Below are 21,825 nucleotides of genomic sequence, written 5' to 3' on the forward strand. Positions count from 1 at the left end.
TAGGACCGCATCCAGTGGTGTGTTTTGGGGTGTCTGTGACCTTATGGTGATTGTAGGCAGCCTCTCTTCTATGGGTGAGGTTGTGTTCCTGTCTTGCTAGTTGTTTGGCATGGGATGTCCAGCACTTGAGCTTGTTGGTCATTGAGTGGAGCTGGGCCTTAGTGTTGAGAACAGAGTTCTCTGGGCAAGTTCTCGCTGATTGATATTACATGGGGCCGGAAGTTCTCTGGTGGACCAATGTTCTGAACTCGGCTCTCCCACCTCAGAGGCTCAGGCCTGACACCCAGGCAGAGCACCAAGATCCTGTCAGCTACAAAGCTCAGAAGAAAAGGGAGAAAAAAAAGAAAGAAAGGAAAAAAATTAATAAAATAAAGTTATTAAAATAAAAATTTTTTTAAATTATGAAAATAAAAAGTAATAAAAAATAGAAAGTAAAAATAAAAAAGGAGAGCAACCAAACCAATAAACAAATCAACCAATGATAACAAGCATTAAAAACTAAACTAAAATAAACATATAAATCAGAAAGTAGTCACGTACAGCAAACTCCCAGTCTACAGGTGCTCCCAAAGTCCACCGCCTCAAGTTTTGGATAATTCATTGTCGTTGTTCAGGTATTCCACAGATGCAGGGTACCTCAAGTTGACTGTGGGGATTTAATCCGCTGCTCCTGGGCTTGCGCAGAGAAATTTCCCTTTCTCTTCTTTGTTCGCACAGCTCCTGGGGTTCAGCCTTGGATTTGGGTTCGCCTCTGCACGTAGGTCGCTTGAGGGCATCTGTTCTTCGCCCAGACAGGACAGGGTTAGAGGAGCAGCTGTTTAGGGGGCTCTGGCTGTCTCAGGCTGGGGGGACAGAGGGGTATGGAATGAGGGGCAAGCCTGTGGCAGCAGAGGCCAGCTTGACATTGCACCAGCCTGAGGCACCATGTGTTCTCCCGGGGAAGTTGTCCCTGGATCACAGGACCCTGGCAGTGGCGGGCTGCACAGGCTCCCGGGGGGGGAGGTGTGGAGAGTGACCTGTGCTCGCACACAGGCTTCTTGGTGGCGGCAGCAGCAGCCTTAGCGTCTCATGCCCGCCTCTGGGGTCTGCACCGATAGCCGTGGCTCACACCCATCTCTGGAGCTCATTTAGACGGTGCTCTGAATCTCCTCTCCTTGCGCACCCCAAAACAATGGTCTCTTGCCTCTTAGGCAGTTCCAGACTTTTTCCCAGACTCCCTCCCGGCTAGCTGTGGTGCACTAGCCCCCTTCAGGCTGTGTTCACGCAGCCAACCCCAGCCCTCTCCCTGTGATCCGACCTCCGAAGCCTGAGCCTCAGCTCCCAGCCCCGCCCGCCCCGGCAGGTGAGCAGACAAGCCTCTTGGGCTGGTGAGTGCTGGTCGGCACCGATCCTCTGTGCGGGAATCTCTCCGCTTTGCCCTGTGCACCGCTGTTGCTGCGTTCTCCGTGGCTCCGAAGCTTCCCCCCCCCCGCGCCACCCGCAGTCTCGTCTCCGCCCGCGAAGGGACTTCCTAGTGTGTCAAAGCTTTTCCTCCTTCACAGCTCCCTCCCAGAGGTGCAGGTCCCATCCCTATTCTTTTGTCTCTGTTTTTTCTTTTTTCTTTCACCCTTCGCAGGTGCGTGGGGAGTTTGTTGCCTTTTGGGAAGTCTGAGGTCTTCTGCCAGCGTTCCGTAGGTGTTCTGTAGGAGTTGTTCCACATATAGACATATTTCTGATGTATTTGTGGAGAGGTAGGCGATCTCCACATCTTACTCCTCCGCCATCTTGAAGGTCCTCCTCCTTTATCTATACTTCTTATTTCATAATCTAATTGCCACTGCAAGAGAATATGAATATGCATGGAGAGTGACAAATTCAATTTTTTTACTGTTATGTATGTTAATACATATTTCTGCCTCTCATTCATGTCCATATATATGTATATGTATGTTGCATTTATATATGTGTATATATATATTTGTGTGTTTATATATGTATAAATAATATATATGAAGTTTGAGTTTAGCTTCGCAAAGAACATATACAAAATTTTTAAAAGAATAGAAGACAGTGTAAGTTAGAAATTACCTTTACCTACTTAACAGAGATAATTACCAAGTGTTTGATATTTATTTTGAGCAGAAAAATGATTTTTATTTATATTTAGACTGGTTAAAGCTTGTTTCTTGCATATGTGGTCATATTTGGTGGTATTTAATACATTTACTAATAATAAGATTACACTAACTGTGGAGAAATTGTGTTATAAAATCACGTGAAAAGTACATTTACTTGTTTTCACAGCACTGGAGAGCATGGAAGGATATTATTATAGAGACAATGTTTTGGTGGAAGAATTTCAAGCCCAAATAAATGCAGCCTCCCTGGAAAAGGTCAAACAGTACAATCAGAAGCTCAGGTATGTCATTGTTCAATTAACAGAAGAGTTTCCAGTTTGTTTTTGTTTTTGAGTTTCCAGTTTTAACAAGAGCAGATGAATAAAGCTTTTGATGTTATTCGTTGTGTTAAATGATTGATGATGATATTTCTTTTGATATAAAGTTCTCTTATTTAGGGTTTAATGTTTCAGATATTCGAAGGGGTACACTTTTTGCAAATAAAGTAGAAAAGAATTTTAAACTTTTCATGCTGTTGTCTTAATTTCTGAGAAGATCAAGAGATTAATTATTTCGTAGACCATTTCCAAGAAAAAAAAGCATTGCTTTATAGTGCTGTCTCCTAGGAGGTTCAGTGGATTAAAGGAAAAATAGGTTCCTTTATGTACCATTAAACAGCTGGCACCCTGACACCAAGAGATGAATATGTTTAACATGGAAAATATGATAAAAAAAGGTACTACTTGATATTGGAAAAAGTATCTACTTTCAGATAATATTACATTTTATTGTTTTTTCCTCTAAAAATAATCTTGCTGGTATTATGATCAATGGCAGGGAAAAATTAACCACAGTAAATGAAAGGGAAATGTATTATAATTTAGAAGCTTCAATTTTTAACCAATTATTAGCATATATAGTTCCCTTTTATAAGTTACTGTGTTAACAGGTCACCTTTTAAAATTACTAACCGATTATGGCTTTTATTTTTAAAAGAAAAATACATTTGTTCTACCGTAGGCCTTAGTAACTCAAAAATACTGTTGTGATTTTTTTTTTTTTTTGGTTTTGTCTACGATATGGCTAAACCGTGAAGATAAATTAACTCCTAAAATTCCTGGTGTGTGGAGGTGTTGGTTCTTGTGATTACCACCAGGTTGGCTTTTTTTCACTTTGAATGCATTACCCCCTTACCCTTGCCTCACACAAACCTGTCCCTTTTCCTAGGTTCTTTATTTCATACCATCATTTTGTCATCTTCTCAAGTTCTCAGCCTCAAACCCCCAATATGTTTGATTTCTCATTTTCTTTTGCTCTTAAAATGTAGTTGGAGATCCTGATGATTCTGACTAAAATATCTCTTAGACTGCCCTAGTTCTATTACCTTGTCTAGATCACTATTTCTCAAAGACATATAATGGACTGACCCCTTTCACAGAAAAAAAAAAAACTGAAAATTGAATTCTTCAGTACTGTGTCTCCTAAGAAATACTGACTTAAGAAGATCAGTCACATCTTGTGAACATCTCTCATTTGAGTACCGTTAGCACAAAAGAAAAGTTTTGCCTTCATAACTGATAAAATATATTCTTAGGTTATCTTTCAAATAAGGATACAAAATGAAAGCATTTCTATAGAACATGTGGGCCCTGAGAATACATCCCCAGAGTTCAGTTTGAGAAAATGGGTCTGGACCATTGCCGTAGCATTCTAAACAATCTCCCGTCTCTAAGAACCAGTGTTGTTCTAATCTACTTAGGATTTTGCTTCCAGATAATAATTGTAAACCATGTGTCTTACCACGTCACTCTTCTGCTCAAAGCATTTAGTGATTTCTTATTTCCCCCAAAAGGAGTCACTAGCTCCTTGGCCTGGCAGTCAAGGTCTTTTATGACTTGGTCTAAGACTTCCTTTCTCTTCCTGTGTGCCAGCCACGCGGTACTCTCCTCGTTTCTAACCATACCCTCGACTGTCCTTCTTCCCTGACTTTCCACACTTCACTTAGCATCTGCTTCCTGTCTCCAAATGTCTATAAAGCTACTATTTATATGAGTCAATGTCCAACTCTAAGATAATGTCCTTCATAAAATATTTTTCTTCTATTATTGGGCTGGGATGAGGCCCCGGCATCCAATTTTTTAGAAGTTCCCTAGGAGATTCTAATGTGTTGCTAGAATTGAAAACCAGTTCCCCAGATCAGGGAGTCAAAGTATGATGTCAGACCAGCAGCATCAGTATCACCTGAAAACTTGTTAGAAACATCTCCTGGGTGGGCCCAGCAATGTGTGTTGGGACAAGCCTTCCAGGTGATTTTCATCAACTCACACTCAAATTTCAGAGTCACTGCCTGAGGCTAAATGAATGTCAGATTTCCCTTCCAGTCTTCCATTTTAATACTTTATTTTACTTTATGGCTGTTGTAGAATTCAGTTCTTCTTCCTGATGATACAGTTACTGTGTACAGATTCCTTATCTTCTTTTTTCTGTTGTTAGCTCTTTTGAGATGAGGGTTAAGTTTATCTTACTGTTTCCCATTGTGTTTATTTTGCATAGGAAGCTCTCCATGAGTATATGTTTAGTTGCATTAAATTATCTCGCTATAACTAACAGAGAGAAGCGGGGGACGTGGCATAGCTTTCGCATGCCTGTGGATCTTTTTTTTAAACAGAAATGTATGCTCATATATAGCAGATACATGAAAAGATGTTTAAGATTCTTTGTTAAGAAAAACAGCCTGTGTGCATTAATTGCATGCTATCCTCTTCACATAAGAAAACATTTTAATGTATCTTTCCTGAAGAAAGCAGTTTTAAAAGTACAGACTCCTTGGTACAAATTGTGTGCCTTTGTCAGCAATTATATATCCTTCTTGCTGCATATTAGATTTACTTTGCACAGGAAGACAATTATCTTCCTCTTTACTCCCAGTAATGCCTTCTCTTCCTGCTGATTTCTTGAATGAAGGTGTTAATTTCTCCCTTAATTTTTCCTGTTACTTGTAACCACAAAGACTCAGAGATTGCTTTTGAACAATCTGTTCTTGGTCTTCCGAGCCAAAGGCTGACTTGACCATTTCTTTAAAGGAGCTCTTAATGTCCGCCTTAAAAAAAAATAGCCCTCAGGTGTCGCTAGTTCCACACAGCCCCAGAGCCTTTCTAACACTTTCACTGAAAACCGTTTCATTCTGGATGGTACTTTACTAATTAGACATCAGAAAAGGCCTTACAACAAGCAAACATAAGGAAATAAGAAATCACTAAATGCTTTGAGCGGAAGAGTGACATGGTAAGACACATGGTTTAAAATTATTATCTGGAAGCAAACATACAAAGGCCTTACAACAAACAAACATAAATAGGCTAATATTTTATTGGAAAGCATTGTTTAGATTACAAGTTTCAGAAACCAAACTCAAACTGGCATAAACAAAATAACAGATTGGCTTATTTAACAGGTATATCCAGGGGATATGGCTGCTTCAGGCACAGCTGGATCCAGGGCTGTGGGTCTTCAAGATACTCTTTCTCTCTCTGTCTCTTCTTGGTACTCCTTTCCTCTGTGTGGGCTTCATTTTCAGGCAGACTTGTTTCACATTTGGGTAAAGATGGTCACTACAGACCAGCGTTGCATTCAAAGAAGAAGAGAAGGTGCCCCTTCCACCCCTCCCATCCCCAACAACTAAAGGTTCCAGCAAAGGACCTGGTCTCATTAGCCAGACCTGAGTCATGTGCCTGTTCCTAGGTGGGCTTAGCATCGCAGAAGAACAATGGGCTGTCACAAAAAGCACAGGGTGGGGGCTTCCCTGGTGGCGCAGTGGTTGAGAGTCCGCCTGCCGATGCAGGGGACGAGGGTTCGTGCCCCGATTCGGGGGGATCCCACATGCCACGAGCCCGTGAGCACGTCCAGAGCCTGTGCTCTGCAACGGGAGAGGCCGCGGCAGTGAGAGGCCCACGTTCCGCCAAAAAAAAAAAAAAAAAGCAAGGGTAAGAGTACCGGACAAGCTGAAACAATGGATTCCACTTCAGTTACAGAGGTTTCTTCAGAACAGCAAAGAATAGGTGGAAATAATTTGCTACTTAAAAGAAAATATAATGTAGCCATAATACCTACCAATTTTTAAGAACATGTTAGAAGTCAGTAACAATACTAGGTAAGTTATATGGATTATTTAATAAGCCAGTGAGTTCCATATTATCATTTCCATTTTAAAGAGAAGTTACACAAGTTTACCCAGATAAGAAATGGTGAAACCAGGATTTAAATTAAAGACGTTTTTCTCTTTAAAGTCCATAATTTTTGTACTGTCTTAGGCCATCTCAGTGAATGGAGTGAACATTATACACTACAAACCAATTTTCTGTTACGAAGGTGTGGTGTCAGATATTATCAAATGCCTCCAATTGCTCTGATTCTGTACCATTTCTTCACTGAATGTTCATGAGGTTTCCATTCTTGTGAGAATGGGCAAGACAAAAAAATGGGCAAATAAATCCATAAACAACGTATTGCAGATAGTGAAGAGGGCAATGAAGAAAATCTAAAACTGGTTTCTATGGTAGGAGGTTGGTCATTTAGAGCAGGTGGTTAGGAAGGACTTAAATATTAGGTGGTATTTCTTTTTCTTTTTTCTTTTTTTTTTTGGTCATGTAGTGTGGCATGCAGGATCTTAGTTCCCCGACCAGGGATCGAACCCGTGCCCCCTGCACTGGAAGCGAGGAGTCTTAACCACTGGACCACCAGGGAAGTCCCTTAGGTGGTATTCTTCTGAGGTGGCCTTGCCAGAGTATGGGAGAAGATCTTTCCCAAAGCAGAGAATTGACGCATACAGGTCATGGCAATAGCTTATGTGTGAGGAAGACAAAGGTGGCCAGGGCGATCCTAGCACATTGGGAAGGATGATAGGTGTTGAGAGAAATGTGTAGGGGTCTGATTATGTAGGGCTGTAGGCCATTGTGGAGGTTCGGATTTTATTGTAAGGAAAGAAGCCATTGGAATGGATTTTATTGAATTCCTGCTGTCCAATTATATCTCATGCATCTGTTGCAAATAAAATTCAACTGGTTGAAGTCTTCAGAAAGCAGTAGTGAAGCATGCCGAGGCCAGCTGGCTGTTCTGAGAGTTTCTCCTCCAGTCTCCAGGGGAATTCAGATGAGGTTGTGCACCTGGGGACTCTTTGCCACCTGCGTCAGAGCCCTGACACTGGTTGCCTGCAGACACCCTGGGTTAGTTGTTACCCCCAGTGAACAGGATCGAGCCAGCAGAAATGTCTTACGGCTGTTTCTAAAATATATCCTCCTGTGCCAAGTCAGGTAAAGTTCTTGATAGATTTCCTTCAGACTCTTAAGAAGTCCAGCATGTAAATGTCTAACTCAGAAATTCTAACCAAGGAATTCTGGAGGAGGGGCATTCTTATTCCCTACCTTCACCATCCTCATGCTATTTTATTCTCTCTTTTCTAACTGAGGCTTTCCTTTGTATTTCCTCTGCCCATGAGCCATCATCCCCATTGGCCTCATTTTTTCCTACCTTACGTAAATGTAATTTATCACTACCAAACCCTTTCATTTTACTGTATCCTATTTATTGGCAGAAGGCATCACTGCATAGTGACAAATGAGATAAATGTAAATGTGAATAATATTCCTCATACTAAAGTACTCCTTTCAGTTCGAGGGGTCTAGCTTAGCTTTTTTCAAATATTATTTTCAGTATAAAGTCAACGTTAAAATAAAAAGAAAAATCAAAAGGAAACAAGTTGTATAATTAGTTACTGAGACTATTATTTTGGTAAAGCTTCATACTGAATTTTTTTTAATAGATCTATTTATATATTTAGTTTTGGCTGTGTTGGGTCTTCGTTTCTGTGTGTGGGCTTTCTCTAGTTGTGGCGAGTGGGGGCCACTCTTCATTGCGGTGTGCGAGCCTGTCACTGTCGCAGCCTCTCTTGTTGTGGAGCACAAGCTCCAGACGCGCAGGCTCAGTACTTGTGGCTCACGGGCCTAGTTGCTCCGCGGCATGTGGGATCTTCCCAGACCAGGGCTCGAACCCGTGTCCCCTGCATCGGCAGGCAGATTCTCAACCACTGCGCCACCAGGGAAGCCCATACTGAATTTTTTAGGGCTTATGATTTGGGATATCTAAATGTACATTCATCATCTTTACAGAAAGCAGACAAATAAATTATTCAAAGCATATATTCCGTTAAGGTGTGCCTTTTTTGATAAAGAATGGCACATTTTCTTTAAAGAAAGTTTCAAAAAGCCAAAATATATTTTATGTAACAAATAGAAAGAAGATAGACATTTTATTTATGTTAACAAGAAATGCTACACAAATATCAATCTCAGAGTCATATATTTGAACCATATTTTCAACTGAGAATTGTCTGGCCAGAAATATGTATGTGTTTTGGCCATTCCCATGATAGCACCTCTGTGAAATGTGTCACTTCTCTCTACCTCTGGAGGGAAAAAAAGTGAGTATGTTCTCCTGGCATGAGACAGATATGAAGAATGGCATGGACTTACTACCATTTCATGTCTTTACAACTATCAACCAGCATAAGAAAGTCAAGAAGAGCAGGACATCAGCCTTTCAATCCAATCTGCAGTCCTAGGCACGTTCCCAAGCAAAACTTGGGTCCCCTTGCCTAATCCAAAGTAAAGCCAATCCACTGACACTGGGTTGTGGTCAAGGAGAATCAAGGAGGGTTGGTGCCATTTCATGCAGGCACCAAGCAAGGAGTCCAGGCAGCTAATGCTCAAAAGGCCCCAACTCCCCGATGGCTTTCACAGACAGGTTTTTTAAAGGTAGGGTGAGGGAGAGGCTTGCAGGGTGTGTGATCAGTTCATGGACATTCTTCTGATTGGTTGGTGGTGAGGTAATTGGGAGTCGACATCATCAACCTTCTGGTTCCAACCTGTCTGGGGTCTAGTGCTTGTGCTTGTGGTCAGCATACAGTGAAGTTCTTCCACCTGGTGGGGGTTTCCATATCTGCAAAACAGCTTAAGGGTATGGTTCAGAGTATTCTCTGTAGCTCTTGAGGAGGAGCTAAAGACACTTGACTTTATTTAATGGCTAAACAATTTTTATTTTGTCTTGCTTGGCTGTTTTCCTTTGTTTCTGCATTTTCTCACTTCTCTGATTAAATTTATTCTTTGGAACTTGGGGAGGGCCTTGGAGGCCTTTTCTACAAGCAAGAGGCAGATGGAGGACATGGTTGGGGGCAGGAGTCTGTCCCCCAAAGGCCCTATAGAGTCCTGCTCTGTTACAGGCACATCCTCCATCCCATCTCTTTCTTCCGTCAGAGTCTTCAATTCATAACACACTTTCCCGTTCCTTGTTTTGATAGCAAACAGTATACCCACGTTTGAAACAGAAAATTTTGCTTCTGTTGACGAGGAGCTGTGGAAACTACCTTAAATCAACAAGAGTATGAACTTAGTAAAATCTGAGAGAGAGCAAGAGAGACAGAGAGAAGATCAATTAAAATACAGATAATGCCTTTGTCCTTCAATTGTTTCTCTTTATAAAGGTGCAGATTTTAGAGTTATTCTTTTTTAATTAATTGGAAACATTCCAGATGCATAGTTATCTCCTCTAGAGCAGTTTTATATTTGCTTTCCATCCTATCTTTCAGCCGAATTCCATTTTTTATACCTTAAGATACAACCACATTTCTGTTTCTCGAAGACTAGCTGTAAACTAAATATGTATATTCAATTTATTTCTGCTTTCAGATTAGGAGTATGGAGTTTTCAGAGTTGTACATTTTTTTTTTTTTAACGTGGGAAGTGATTCTTCAGTAGAAGGAGAAAACAACTAAATCTACAAAGAATTTGAATTTGTTTACAATGCTTAAAAGTGTACTAGGCTTCTTTACTATATCTGACATATATAAAGGATCTATATTTACGAAATAGAATTATACTTAAGTGTCATATTCTTGCACAATATAAAATTAAAGGAATTGCTGGATACTTGTATTTGACAAACCCTTCACCCCCACCAAGTATCAGGGACATGAATGAATTATTTGAGGAAGTGACTCTTTCTCTGAAAGAGAAGTTGGGGTTACAGTGTTTAAGGGAGAGGGGATGGGAGATAAAGTTGTGGGGAAGTGGGTATTTTCCAGCAGAGGAATAGTATGTATGAAAATCCTAAAGTGGGGAGGAGAAGGATGAAGTGTTCCAGAGGCTGGAATTCAGGAGAAAGAGGGGCATGAAACAAATGTAGGAACAGAATCAGTATACCCTCGTTTACCATCAGCTCTTCCTCAGCTTCTTTCAACCCAGTTCATTCAGGACACACTCCAGCCCTATTTCCTTGTGCAGAAAGAGTATAATTATTTAGGACCCATCTCAAAATTGTCTTCCTATATAGGAAGCCTTCAGGTATAGCCTCATCTGGAATTACCTGGGTTTCTTCCTTAAAACTCTTTGAAAGCCTCTTTGTTTTCATTTGTTTGATTTTGACTTGTGGGCTGTTTACCTGCCTATGTATATATGAGGGCAGCCAGGTCCTAGTTCCCCACTGTGTTTGGTACATAGTAAGTACCGTAAAAATAGTTGAATTGAATTGGAAATCAGATTAATTGCGATGTATTGGTCTTCTTTGGGTGGGGTATTTTATTGAATTTATTCCAGTATCCAGTTTGCTTCATTTTCTATTCAGAAGATTCTGGGCCATTTGAAGGGTACAGATGCTGACTCTGTTGGAGACCTCTCCCGAGAAAATTCATCAGCGTAGCCAAGGTTCATACATTTCACATGAGACAAGATCAGACAAAGCTGAAATTATAGCGGCACTTTTGAGAGCAACATATCTCTTCTTTATTTGAAAAGTGCTATAATTCCATTAAACGTTGCCACCATTACTTTCTGAAAATATGATATAGTTGCCTATGTATTTATGCATATAATCTCATTTAATTATCTGAACTGTACTTATTTCTGTCTGAATTCAAACTAATTCGTTTGCCCTTGAGAAGTTGTAATTATGTCTAATATTTATTTTACTTTTACATTAAAGGAATTTTTAATTCAATTTTTAAGATAAGGGCAACAAAAGAGATTAGAATGACTTAACTCTGAGTTTTCACATTTTTGCGATAAGTCCACTGTGATGATGTTTATCAAGGATGAATAGATTTTCTGGCTGACAAATAGAAGCAAGTAAAATCGTCTTCAATAAGAAACATTTGAAGAGAATTATCTGTCTGCAAGCTAAGGAAAGCTATTGTTTTCACCAAAGCAAAGGGAAGATCAAAGTACCTTGTGTTCCGAATTTCCCAAAGGATAAATTAGAGCTGGAAGTATCAAAGAGAAAATAAGCACACCCTGAAGAATCAGTTAGAGAAATACACTGTGTGAGGAAAAATGGTCCGTGCTTATGGAAGCAAGACTGATTCTTATTTTTAACTCTGCTGACTTTTCTAGCTGATCATGAGGACAGTCAGTCTTTAAAAAATATATTCAGAGCATCCTAGTCAAGCTCTTTTAGTGAATCTTTTTCCTATTGCTTTTGTTCGGTTCCTTTTTGCTGACATTTCAAATTTCTTTGGTTTGGTGGATGGACCATGGAAAGTGAGTGAATCACAAATTATCCTTTCAAAACTTTACCCCTTCACCAGTCAGGAAATGTAGCCTGGGCCCAGAGCTTTTGAGAGAAAAGACATAATTGTAACTTAGAAGAAATTAATACGAATTTATTGAAAATCATAATTTATGTGAAGAGTAAGAGCCTTATGTTTGTGAATGAGCTGTCTAGTTATATAGACCACCCAACTTCAATGGAGGGCAAAGTTCTGTCTTACATAGGTTCAAGTTTGTGAAGTTCTGTCGGTCATTCAGGAAGAAAATCAAACACATCTTTGCTTGGCTTCTGGTAATTTCAGCCACAAGGACTTCAGTTTCCATTGCTTTAACCAATTCCTTTCCATCTTTCTTGGTACACCTCAAAATCCATCCTCCCTGAGAGGTCTTCCCACCTCCCTAAGGCTAGTCTTTTTTCCTTATTTTCCCTTTTTAGACATCTGTTATAACATTTACCACATTATGCTTTATATTCTTTTTATATGTATCTGTTTCTCCTTTTCACCTTGTCTTTCTCTTTTTGGTTTACCCACTGCTGATAAGGTAGCTATTAATAGGTGATTAATGAATGCTTGTATGTAGATGATTTGGGGCAAACCAGAACACAGCACATCAACGGTGGTGGGGTCCTGACTGACCTCATGATGATTTTCAACAGAATGTCTGGTGAATGGTGTGGGCTCTGATGTCAGTATTGAATGGGTTTGGAAATATTCCCCATGTTTCAGCAGTATTTATTGTGCACCTGTATGCAAGTGCAGGAATGTGTACAGTATTGGGGATACAGAGATGAGTTAGACAACATGACCTTGTGAATCTGAAAGGGAAGGAAGAGTTGATGTGGTGAACAGGTAATTTTGAAATTCTCTGCTAACCATCATGGTGGTTCCAGGATGCCCAGGGAGCGTAGAAGGGGATCACTTAGGAAAGACCGAGGATGGGGGAGTTCAGACAGATGACTGCTGGCGGGCCAGATGCAGGACAGGAGACAGGCTGTTTCAGTGGGAGGGAGTGATAAGAGCAAAGGCATTGCAGAACCGTGACAGGTGAGGACAGGCAGAAAGGACGCAGGAGGGGGGTGGGCAGGCGCAGGCCACGGGGGACCTCAGACGCCCGCCGGCTGAGGAGCTTAGGCTGAAGCCTGTAAGTGACACTATTCACTGGTGAGTTCTCAGTGGCGAGGGAGCATCACATTTTTAACTGAGCAGCCTTGGGGATACCACTGAGGACCAGTTAGGGGTGAGGACAAGACTAGAGTCAGAAAGACTGATTAGGAAGCTATTAAGATAGTTCAGGCAAGTGATAATAAAAACCCTATGCAGATAGAAATGGAGATGGAGAAGAAGGCATAGATTTTAGAAATATATGGGGACTAGGGGAAAAAAATCTTCTCCACTAAATACATGGTAATGTTGAGAGGGAGACACAGACATACTGGTTTGGGTGCCTGGATTATTCTGATATCGTGAGGAAACAAGCGGAGAAGCTCCTTTGGGGTTGTAGTGCAAGATACTGAATTGAATTGGATTTGAGATGTGAGACTGACATCCAAGAGTCTCGGTCCAGTAGGCTGGAGTCATTCACATAGAGGTCAGACATAGCTAAAGCCAAAATAAGGCATGAAACTTCCCGGGTGGTAACACCTCACATACAGAGAGGGTCGGTGAATTGCTCAAATGCAGGCATCCGGCAGTGATGACACCAAGCCTCTCAAACTAGCTATTTCCAGCTCCACAGCACTCACTTTTTTTTTTTTTTAACATCTGTATTGGAATATAATTGCTTTACAAGAGTGTGTTAGTTTCTGCTGTATAACAAAGTGAATCAGCTATACATACACATACATCCCCATATCCCCTCCCTCTTGCGTCTCCCTCCCACCCTCCCTATCCCGCCCCTCTAGGTGGTCACAAAGCACCAAGCTGATCTCCCTGTCACAACACTCACTTTTATTACAGCACTCCACTACTTCTCTGAAGTAGGGAATGATCCCAGTATTAATGTGTTTGGCTTGGGGAAGTGATTTAATGCAACTTTAATCACTTACAATAAAAGCGTTAAGTACAACACAAATATGTAAAACCTTCTTTTGAAGAAAATGGGAATTTCAAAGGACAAGGAAGAATTCTGATTTGTTGTTTCTGAAAAGGGGTAGTTTCATAGCTGTAGAACTAGAAAAGAAGCTATGACAAAGACCAGAGTAGAAGTAAAAGGGGCTGAAATAGTTGGAGTCTTATTGTTACTTGGAAATGAAAGAAATTTTGTCTGGAGTCTGACTGTGAATCAAACTCACTAATGTATTTTTTTTTGCCCTCATAGTGAAGGCACCTCATAGGATATTACACGTTGTCAGAGAAGGGGAATTCATGTGCATAAATTTTAAATGTCATCAGCATGCATTTTCAGCCATGGTCTTTGCATCAAATCCCAAAATAAAATACTGAAATATATACTAAGTAATATTACATATAATATAATTTAATTATATAATAATGATACACTATAATTAAATATAAAATATTTTAGTAGAATAAAAGTGAACTCAATAGGATATTTTCTTTTAAGCCTAGTCAATATTGACATGTTCATCATGCAAAATTAAAAACCTATAGTTCTGTTCCATTCATAGCATATTTCATACAATTGTGTACACATTAATAAGTTAAAAGCTTCTTAGAGGTGCTTCCATTGATATAAACGTTGAACTTCATCTTGATACTTGAGAAATCAGTGAACTCAGATGTAACATCAGACACATTCAGAAAACACAGAAAAAAAAATGAACAAATCCCTTCCTAGTCTAAAGGAGAAGCATTTTTAGTAGATCTAATGTGATGCTCATTGCATTTCTTATGAGCTAAGTAAGAGAAAACAGAAATATGCTTAATAGACCAAGTTACATTTAGGTCAAGGGAAAATTTTTTTTTCAGTTGGTTTGCAATTTGTACAGTGATATAAATGAGAAAAACCAGAAGGTTAATGATCTGGAATTGCCTGCTGCGGTAATATACTAAAGGAGGCAAAGTTGGTCACACTTGGATTCCAGTCCCCACTCTTGCATTGACTAGTGGTCTGACTTGGGGCAGTTTCTCAATATCTGAGCCTTGATTTCCTTATTTGTCCAGTGGAGCTAAGTGATGCCTCATAGGCTGACAGGAGTGTTAGCTGAGAGGAGGTTTGTACAGTCCTCAGTATTTGCCTAGCATAAGGGGTAGCTAATCACAAAGACTTGTACCTGAAGGTGAGCTTCATGGATGGTGGATTTTGTGGGTTTCCTGCAGAGCAACTTACTTGGAGAATAAAATTAGTATCAAGGGCTTCCCAGGGTACTCAGTGTTGGAGCAGGTGACCTCACTGCCCAGTGGGGAAGACAGAGGGAATCTACGTAAAATAACTCTTCAGGATGGAGCTGGAAGAGTTTTATTTGTGCACAGAGATACTCCTGAAAGCAACCTAGATGCGTCATTCGATTTCACACCAGAAAAACTATAAAAGAGGCAATTGTGAAAAACTATCCAGAAGGATGTACAGCCCCAGCTATGCTTCCAGGCCTGGATTTAGCCCAAAGACAAAAACGGTGATTGCCCAACTGCTATGAGCAAAGCAGAAGAAGGCTTCCACATACCTCCAAGGACAGTATTAGAAGCAATAACTTTTTATACAATTTGTAATTAAAAGCTAAATGGAAGGTATCACATTCAGCTCTGTTCTGCACTACCTCGAATGCTCCCAGATTCTTTGGGCAATTAGTAAAGTATTGCCACTGAGGTCATTTTTGTTATTTTGCAAAATCAGAATTAAAGTTATGAGAGAAATAGTGATTCCCCATAGTCAACATCTTTATGTATACTTTGAACAAACACTGCATATACCAATATTGAAAGTTTTAAATGTGAGAAACGAGTAGTTTCTTGTTTGGTAACTAATCTAGGTTGGGATGGCAGCCTAGCTTACAGGGGAAAATGCGCCTCTAAACCCTTTCTATGCTTGTTTTAATAACCCGTAACCCTCCTAATAGAAGAAAACCAGTCTCACAGAGATATATATTCACAGGAAGGGAAGATTTAAACACAATTTCTTAACAAAAATAAAATGAAATTGTATTGTCATCCATAAATTATGGATAAATTCTACCAATTTGATTTCCCTCATATAGTTAATTATATTAAACCATCAATTTTTAAAATTCTGATTGACAAAGTGACAGTAGAGATAAGTTGTAAATAAAAACAAATGTTTATGTTTGATTTCAGTTTTTATACCCTTTTGGTTTATGGTTGACAAACTAACCTTCAGATATCACTTATCGCCCTGTAGCCCTACTGCGCGTGACTCTTCTGCAGCTCACGCCACGTACGACTTACTGGACGGATCAATTTCCTATCCAATAACAAAAGTACTGTTAATTATTTGCATGTTGAGGCAATATAAATTGTTATGCAATTTCTGAACTCTTGGGAACAAGTTCTGTACTTAAGTCTGAGAACCACATTTTGAAAGGTACTAAGCTAGACCACATAGGCTAGAATATAAAGTAAACAATTGCTGGTGAGAGATGTCGCTTTGGTCTTTCATATATGTGTGCGTGTTCCCTAAACAGAGGTGGAAATTGGAAGGTGAACTGAGAGCAGATTCTGAAGCGGGGAGAGCAAGCTTGTCTCATGTCTGGGTGAAGAAATGTCTTTGAAAACCACATAGGGAACAGGGCTGCCTATAGTAGAAACGCGGATGTGGGAAGAGCCAGCATTAGGAGTCACTGTTTTCCCAAACAGAAAGGCTTCTGGAGTCGGGTTTTTTAGACTTTCACCAGGGAAGAAAGACAGATTCACACCACCCCTCGTGTGTGCTAGAGTGCAAGCTCCCTGAGGGGAGGAGCTTTGTCTCCGCTCATTGCCGCATTCCTGAAACAGAACATGGCTTTATACCTAAATAGTTGCTTAGAGAGTATTGAAGTAATTGAATGAAAGTATTAAGAACATGCCCTCATATCCATAGTGTAGGCTTAGTATTTCTTATTATTCTCAAGTCCCTGTTGCTGAATGCTACAAGGATTTCAGGAAGGTTAGACAGATTTTTAGACAGATTTCAGAAGGTTAGACAGTGTTTCATCAACAGTCAGGACAATGGAAGAATCTTTTAAGTCTTACATCATTTGCCTCGTCATTTATATCTAAACCAACATAGCGGAATCCATGATAAATAAAGGGTGAGGCACCCTCTCCCTCCCTCTCCTTCTTCCTCCCCCCTTCCTTCCCTGTCGTCCCCCACCCCACCCCCCCGTGTCTGTCCCTGTCTTCTCTATCACCTCCTCCCCCTCTTGTTCCTTCTTTACCTTTTCATTCACTCATTCATTCATTCAACTGTTGTTTAGATCTGCTGAGTCATCACCCAACTGCCATTTCTCATGCCTTCCCCTCTCTGGAGGGAATTAAGAAGCTTTGCAGAGGCTTAAGTTCCACGATCTAAATGGACAACTTCTGTTCTCACTCCTAAATTTTCCTTATGCCTTAAAGACCCTTCATTCCCTTTGCCTAGTACCTATTTTTCTTTTAACATATTTATTGGGGTATAATTGCTTTACAATGGTGTGTTAGTTTCTACTTTATAACAAAGTGAATCAGCTATACATATACATATGTTCCCATGTCTCTTCCCTCTTGCGTCTCCCTCCCTCCCACCCTCCCTATCCCACCCCTCTAGGTGGACACAAAGCACTGAGCTGATCTCCCTGTGCTATGCGGCTGCTTCCCACTAGCTATCTACCTTACGTTTGGTAGTGTATATATGTCCATGCCTCTCTCTCACTTTGTCCCAGCTTACCTTACCCCCTCCCCATATCCTCAAGTTCGTTCTCTAGTAAGTCTGTGTCTTTATTCCCATCTTGCCCCTAGGTTCTTCATGACCTTTTTTTTTTTCCCTTAGATTCCATACATATGTGTTAGCGTGCGGTATTTCTGTTTCTCTTTCTGACTTACTTCACTGTTTGTCCTAATGTGTTCACTGATGTGCTTTTCTAACACTCTGCTAATAACCCTTTTTAGATCACTCATCACGCTGGATTGTAATTACCTATTTATCGTCCTCGCTCTCAAACATAAATTCTTTGCAGGTAAACACTGTCTTTTTTTTCACCTTTTATCCCAGTGCCTGGTACTGTGCCTGGCTTGCAAAGTATTTATTTATTGAACACATAAGTAAACACACAAATCTGGAGCTTAGAGATGCACAGATTTGAGTCCCTGAGAGGAAAAAAAGATGACCCAGGAGAGGGTTCAGAGGGAGAATAGTGAGGTGAGGCAGAATCAGATGCTGAAGGGGCAGGTCAGGAAGAGGAGCCCGTGGAAGAGGCAGAAAGGCAAGGTTAAGGAATTGTGTGGGAACCAACAAGGCACCAGCCCAATGTCAAAAGACTTAGCGGATAGAGAATGTGAAGGAGTGGGTGATCAAGAGTGCATCTGTAAGAAGAGATTCAGAAAATAACACCTGGAAAATGTCCACTGGATTTGGCATTCATAGGGAGAACGGTGTGAGTAGTGTGATGGGTGGAGATCTGACTGCGGTCAGCTAAGGGGAGTGGTTCAGAGGTTTGGAAGGAGAATTACCGAGGTAGACTTTTTTGGGAGAAATTTGGACTGGAAGAGGAAGGACGTTATTGGACAGTGTCTAAAAGATACATGGATAGATGAAGACGTACTTACTTTTTTTATTAACTTTTTATTTTATATTGGAGTAGACTTGATCAACAATGTTGTGTGAGTTTCAGGTGTACCGCAAAGTGATTCAGTTATACATATACATGCATCTATTCTTTTTCAAATTCTTTTCCCATTTAGGTTGTTATATAATATTGAGCAGCGTTCCCTGTGCTATATAGTAGGTCCTTGTTTGTTATCCTTTTTAAATATAACAGTGTGTACGTGTCAATCCCAAACTCCCTAACTATCCCTCCCCTCCACTTCTCCCCCCAGTAACCATAAGTTCGTTCTCTAAGTCTGTGAGTCTGTTTCTGTTTTGTAAATAAGTTCATTTGTATCATTTATTTTTATTTTTATTTTTTATTTGTTTTTAGACTCCACATAGAAGCAGTATCACACAATATTTCTCTTTCTCTGTCTGACTTACTTCACTCAGTTTACATTTTTATTAGAATGCACTTGATCAAACTTACAATTCTTTGCAGGAAGGACTCAGTAGTGGACGACTTGATTTCTTGTCTATCCATGCCGATTTTCACTTTTCCTTAATGATTCATTTAACGAGTATTTACTGAGCAACTGCTTTGGCTCAGGCAATATTCTAGGTGCCAGGCACACAGTGGTAACATGGTGTAGCCCCTGCCCTCACAGAGATCATGTTCAATTCCAAATAGTTCTTTAAAACTTACCTGTGATCTGTTTGCTCATCTGAGGAATGAAATTACAAAGAAAAAGTCCCAAGGGACCTTCAATTTCTTAATGTATTTTCACTTACCATACTCACTATTTCTAAATTCTGCTAATGACATCTTTCAGATGTCTGTATGTCAGTATTTCTAGTCATATTACAATTTCCCAAGCCTTCCTTCTGAAGCAGACGTGTGCAATTTTTTACGAGATGAGACTCATTTTTGAATTGTCTGCCTTAATATCTTAGAAGACAGTGATAGTTCCACACTGCTTCAGCAGATCTTAATTAAACACTTTCAAAGTTCAAAATAGGGCAGTGACCCGGTTTGTCTTTTTCAGACAGTTAATATTTTTCCATTTTAAGTAAGGTTCATAAGCAAAATAGTGAGAGTGTATGTTTGCTTTGTGATGGGGAAAATTTACTATGCTTGGCAATATTTTTCTTGACCAACAGCTATTTGTGATAGATGATTTCTAATACTTTTGGACACAGACTCTTCCTTGAAAGAAGACACTTTCTTCTTGGAAATGGTTTAGACCTGTTATTCAGCAGGAATTTTAGGAAAGTTAATTATTCGTTTATTTATTCAACCAAAATGTATTGAATACTCACAGTGTGCGTGGCACTGTGTAAGGTGATAAAGTAATAAAGGTACACTGTACATTGTCTCTGTCTACAAGGTGCTTATAGTTTAGTGGGGGAAAGAAACATGTAAACAAAACTTTTCAGATCACAACAATAGGTACTGATGTGTAGGGATGCAGTAGCTGCTGGGGTCCATGGAAGAGCCCCTGACTTTGAAGATCCTTAGGAAGTTTGAGAGAGATGGTGTTGTTGAAGATGGGTCTTAAAGAATGAATAATACTGGGGTAGTGACAGCAGCAAGATGGTAGTTTAGTAGTTTCCAATGCTCCTCCCCTCACAAAAACATCAATTTGAACAACTATCTATTAATAAAAACGACTTCATAAGAGCTAAGGATTCTAGGTGAAGGATTACAGCATCTGAATGGAGCACATAAATAAGAAAGGATGCATTGAAGAGGATAGCAGAGGCCATTTCACAGTATCCCCATCACCCTCCCTCAAGTCTGGCCATCCCAGTGTGGAGAGAGGCACCCTCCCCCTGGGGGAAGGAGAGTGACGTGAGCACCCATCTTCCCTGTGGACCCCAGCACCAGTCTAGCCCCCATGGCCCCAGGATCCAGGTGGGCTCCTGCAGACCCAAGTACCAGGCTGGTCCCTGTAGACCCAAACACCAAGCCTGTCCACCTGCTGACCCAGGCACGAGACCTGCCTGACTACAGGTTCCACCAGATGGCTCCAGCAGAATTTCTGTGGGGACTGACTGGTGAAAAGCTTTTCCTGCTGAAGCCAGTCAGTAAAGACTGGAAGAGTTGCCTCTTACTTCAAATGCATAGACACCAACACAAGAGCACAAGGATCATGAATAATCAAGGAAACATGTCATCACCAAAGGGAAAAAAAGCTTCAATAACTGACTCTAAAAAAATGGAGATCTGTAAACCTCCTGACAAAGAATTCAGAAGGATTCTCAAAGAAATACAGTGAAATATAAGAAAACACAGACAACTAAATTAGGAAAACAGTGAATGAACAAAATGAGATGTCCAACAAAGGAATAGAAACCATTTATAAAACCCAAACAAATATCCTCAAGTTGAGGAATACAATGACTGAACTGCAGAATTTAATAGAGAACGTCAACAACAAATTCAACCAAGCAGAAGAAAAAAATCAGTGAACTTGAAGACAGGATACTTGAAATTATCCAATCAGAGGAACAAAAAGAAAAAAAAAAAGGAAAACAGTGAAGAAAGCTTACATGAATTATGGGATACCATTAAGAGAAACAACCTACATATTACTGGAGCCCCGGAAAGGGAAGAGAGGACGAAAGGGGCAGAATGGTTTTTTAAAGAAATAATAGCTGATGATAACTTCTCAAATCTGGGTAGGAATTTGGACATCCAAGTTCATGAATTTATAGGTCTCCAAAAAGTTTCAACCCAGGAAGTTCTTCTCCAAGACACATTATAATAAAATTGTCTAGACTCAAAGACGAAGAGAGAATTTTTAAAACAGCAAAGGAAAAAAATTGCTCAGATACAAGAGAACCCCCATGAGGCTATCAGCAGATTTCTTAGCAGAAACCTTATGGCCAGGGCAGAGCGAGATGAACCTGGAGGACATTATGCTCCATGAAATAAGCCAGACAGAGAAAAACAAATACCGTATAATATCACTTATATGTGGAATCTGGAAAAACAGAAGAAGAAGCAGTTGAACTCAGAGAAACAGAGTAGAATAGGAAGGTGGGGGAAATAGGACGATGTTGGTCAGAGGGTACAGATTTGCAGTTATGTAGGATGAATGAGTCTAGAGAGCTTATGTACCGGCATGTTGTCTGTACTTGATGATACTGTATTGAACCCTGGAAGCATGCTAAGAGAGTAGAATCCAGGAAATTTTACATACACAAAAAAATGGTAACTGTGTGAGGTAATGATATGCTAATGAGCTTGACTCTAGTACTCATTTCATTATGTGTTTCAGATCATCTTATTCTGTACCTTAAGTATATACAACTTTTATTTAAAAATTTAAAAAATGTTAAGTAATGAATAAAAATGATGATAATGATTGCTAATATTGAGTAATTTGCCATGTGTCAGGTATTGTACGAAGGGCCTTGGATTTTGCCACTTAAAGGAAATCACAGCTTTTTAT

General features: G+C 40.1%; 1 protein-coding gene across 1 annotated transcript in view; it reads left to right on the forward strand.

Annotated features, from left to right (window-relative positions):
* The window catches only part of PREX2 (phosphatidylinositol-3,4,5-trisphosphate dependent Rac exchange factor 2), a 288,786-nt gene that overhangs the window by 206,851 nt on the left and 60,110 nt on the right, over positions 1 to 21,825 (forward strand). Inside the window, exon 35 of the mRNA XM_059994740.1 lies at positions 2,284 to 2,398. Within this exon, the coding sequence (XP_059850723.1) occupies positions 2,284 to 2,398 (115 nt within the window). The remainder of the gene's footprint in view (positions 1 to 2,283; positions 2,399 to 21,825) is intronic.

This window comes from Delphinus delphis, chromosome 17, assembly GCF_949987515.2.
Source record: "Delphinus delphis chromosome 17, mDelDel1.2, whole genome shotgun sequence".
Classification (NCBI taxonomy): Eukaryota; Metazoa; Chordata; class Mammalia; order Artiodactyla; family Delphinidae; genus Delphinus; species Delphinus delphis.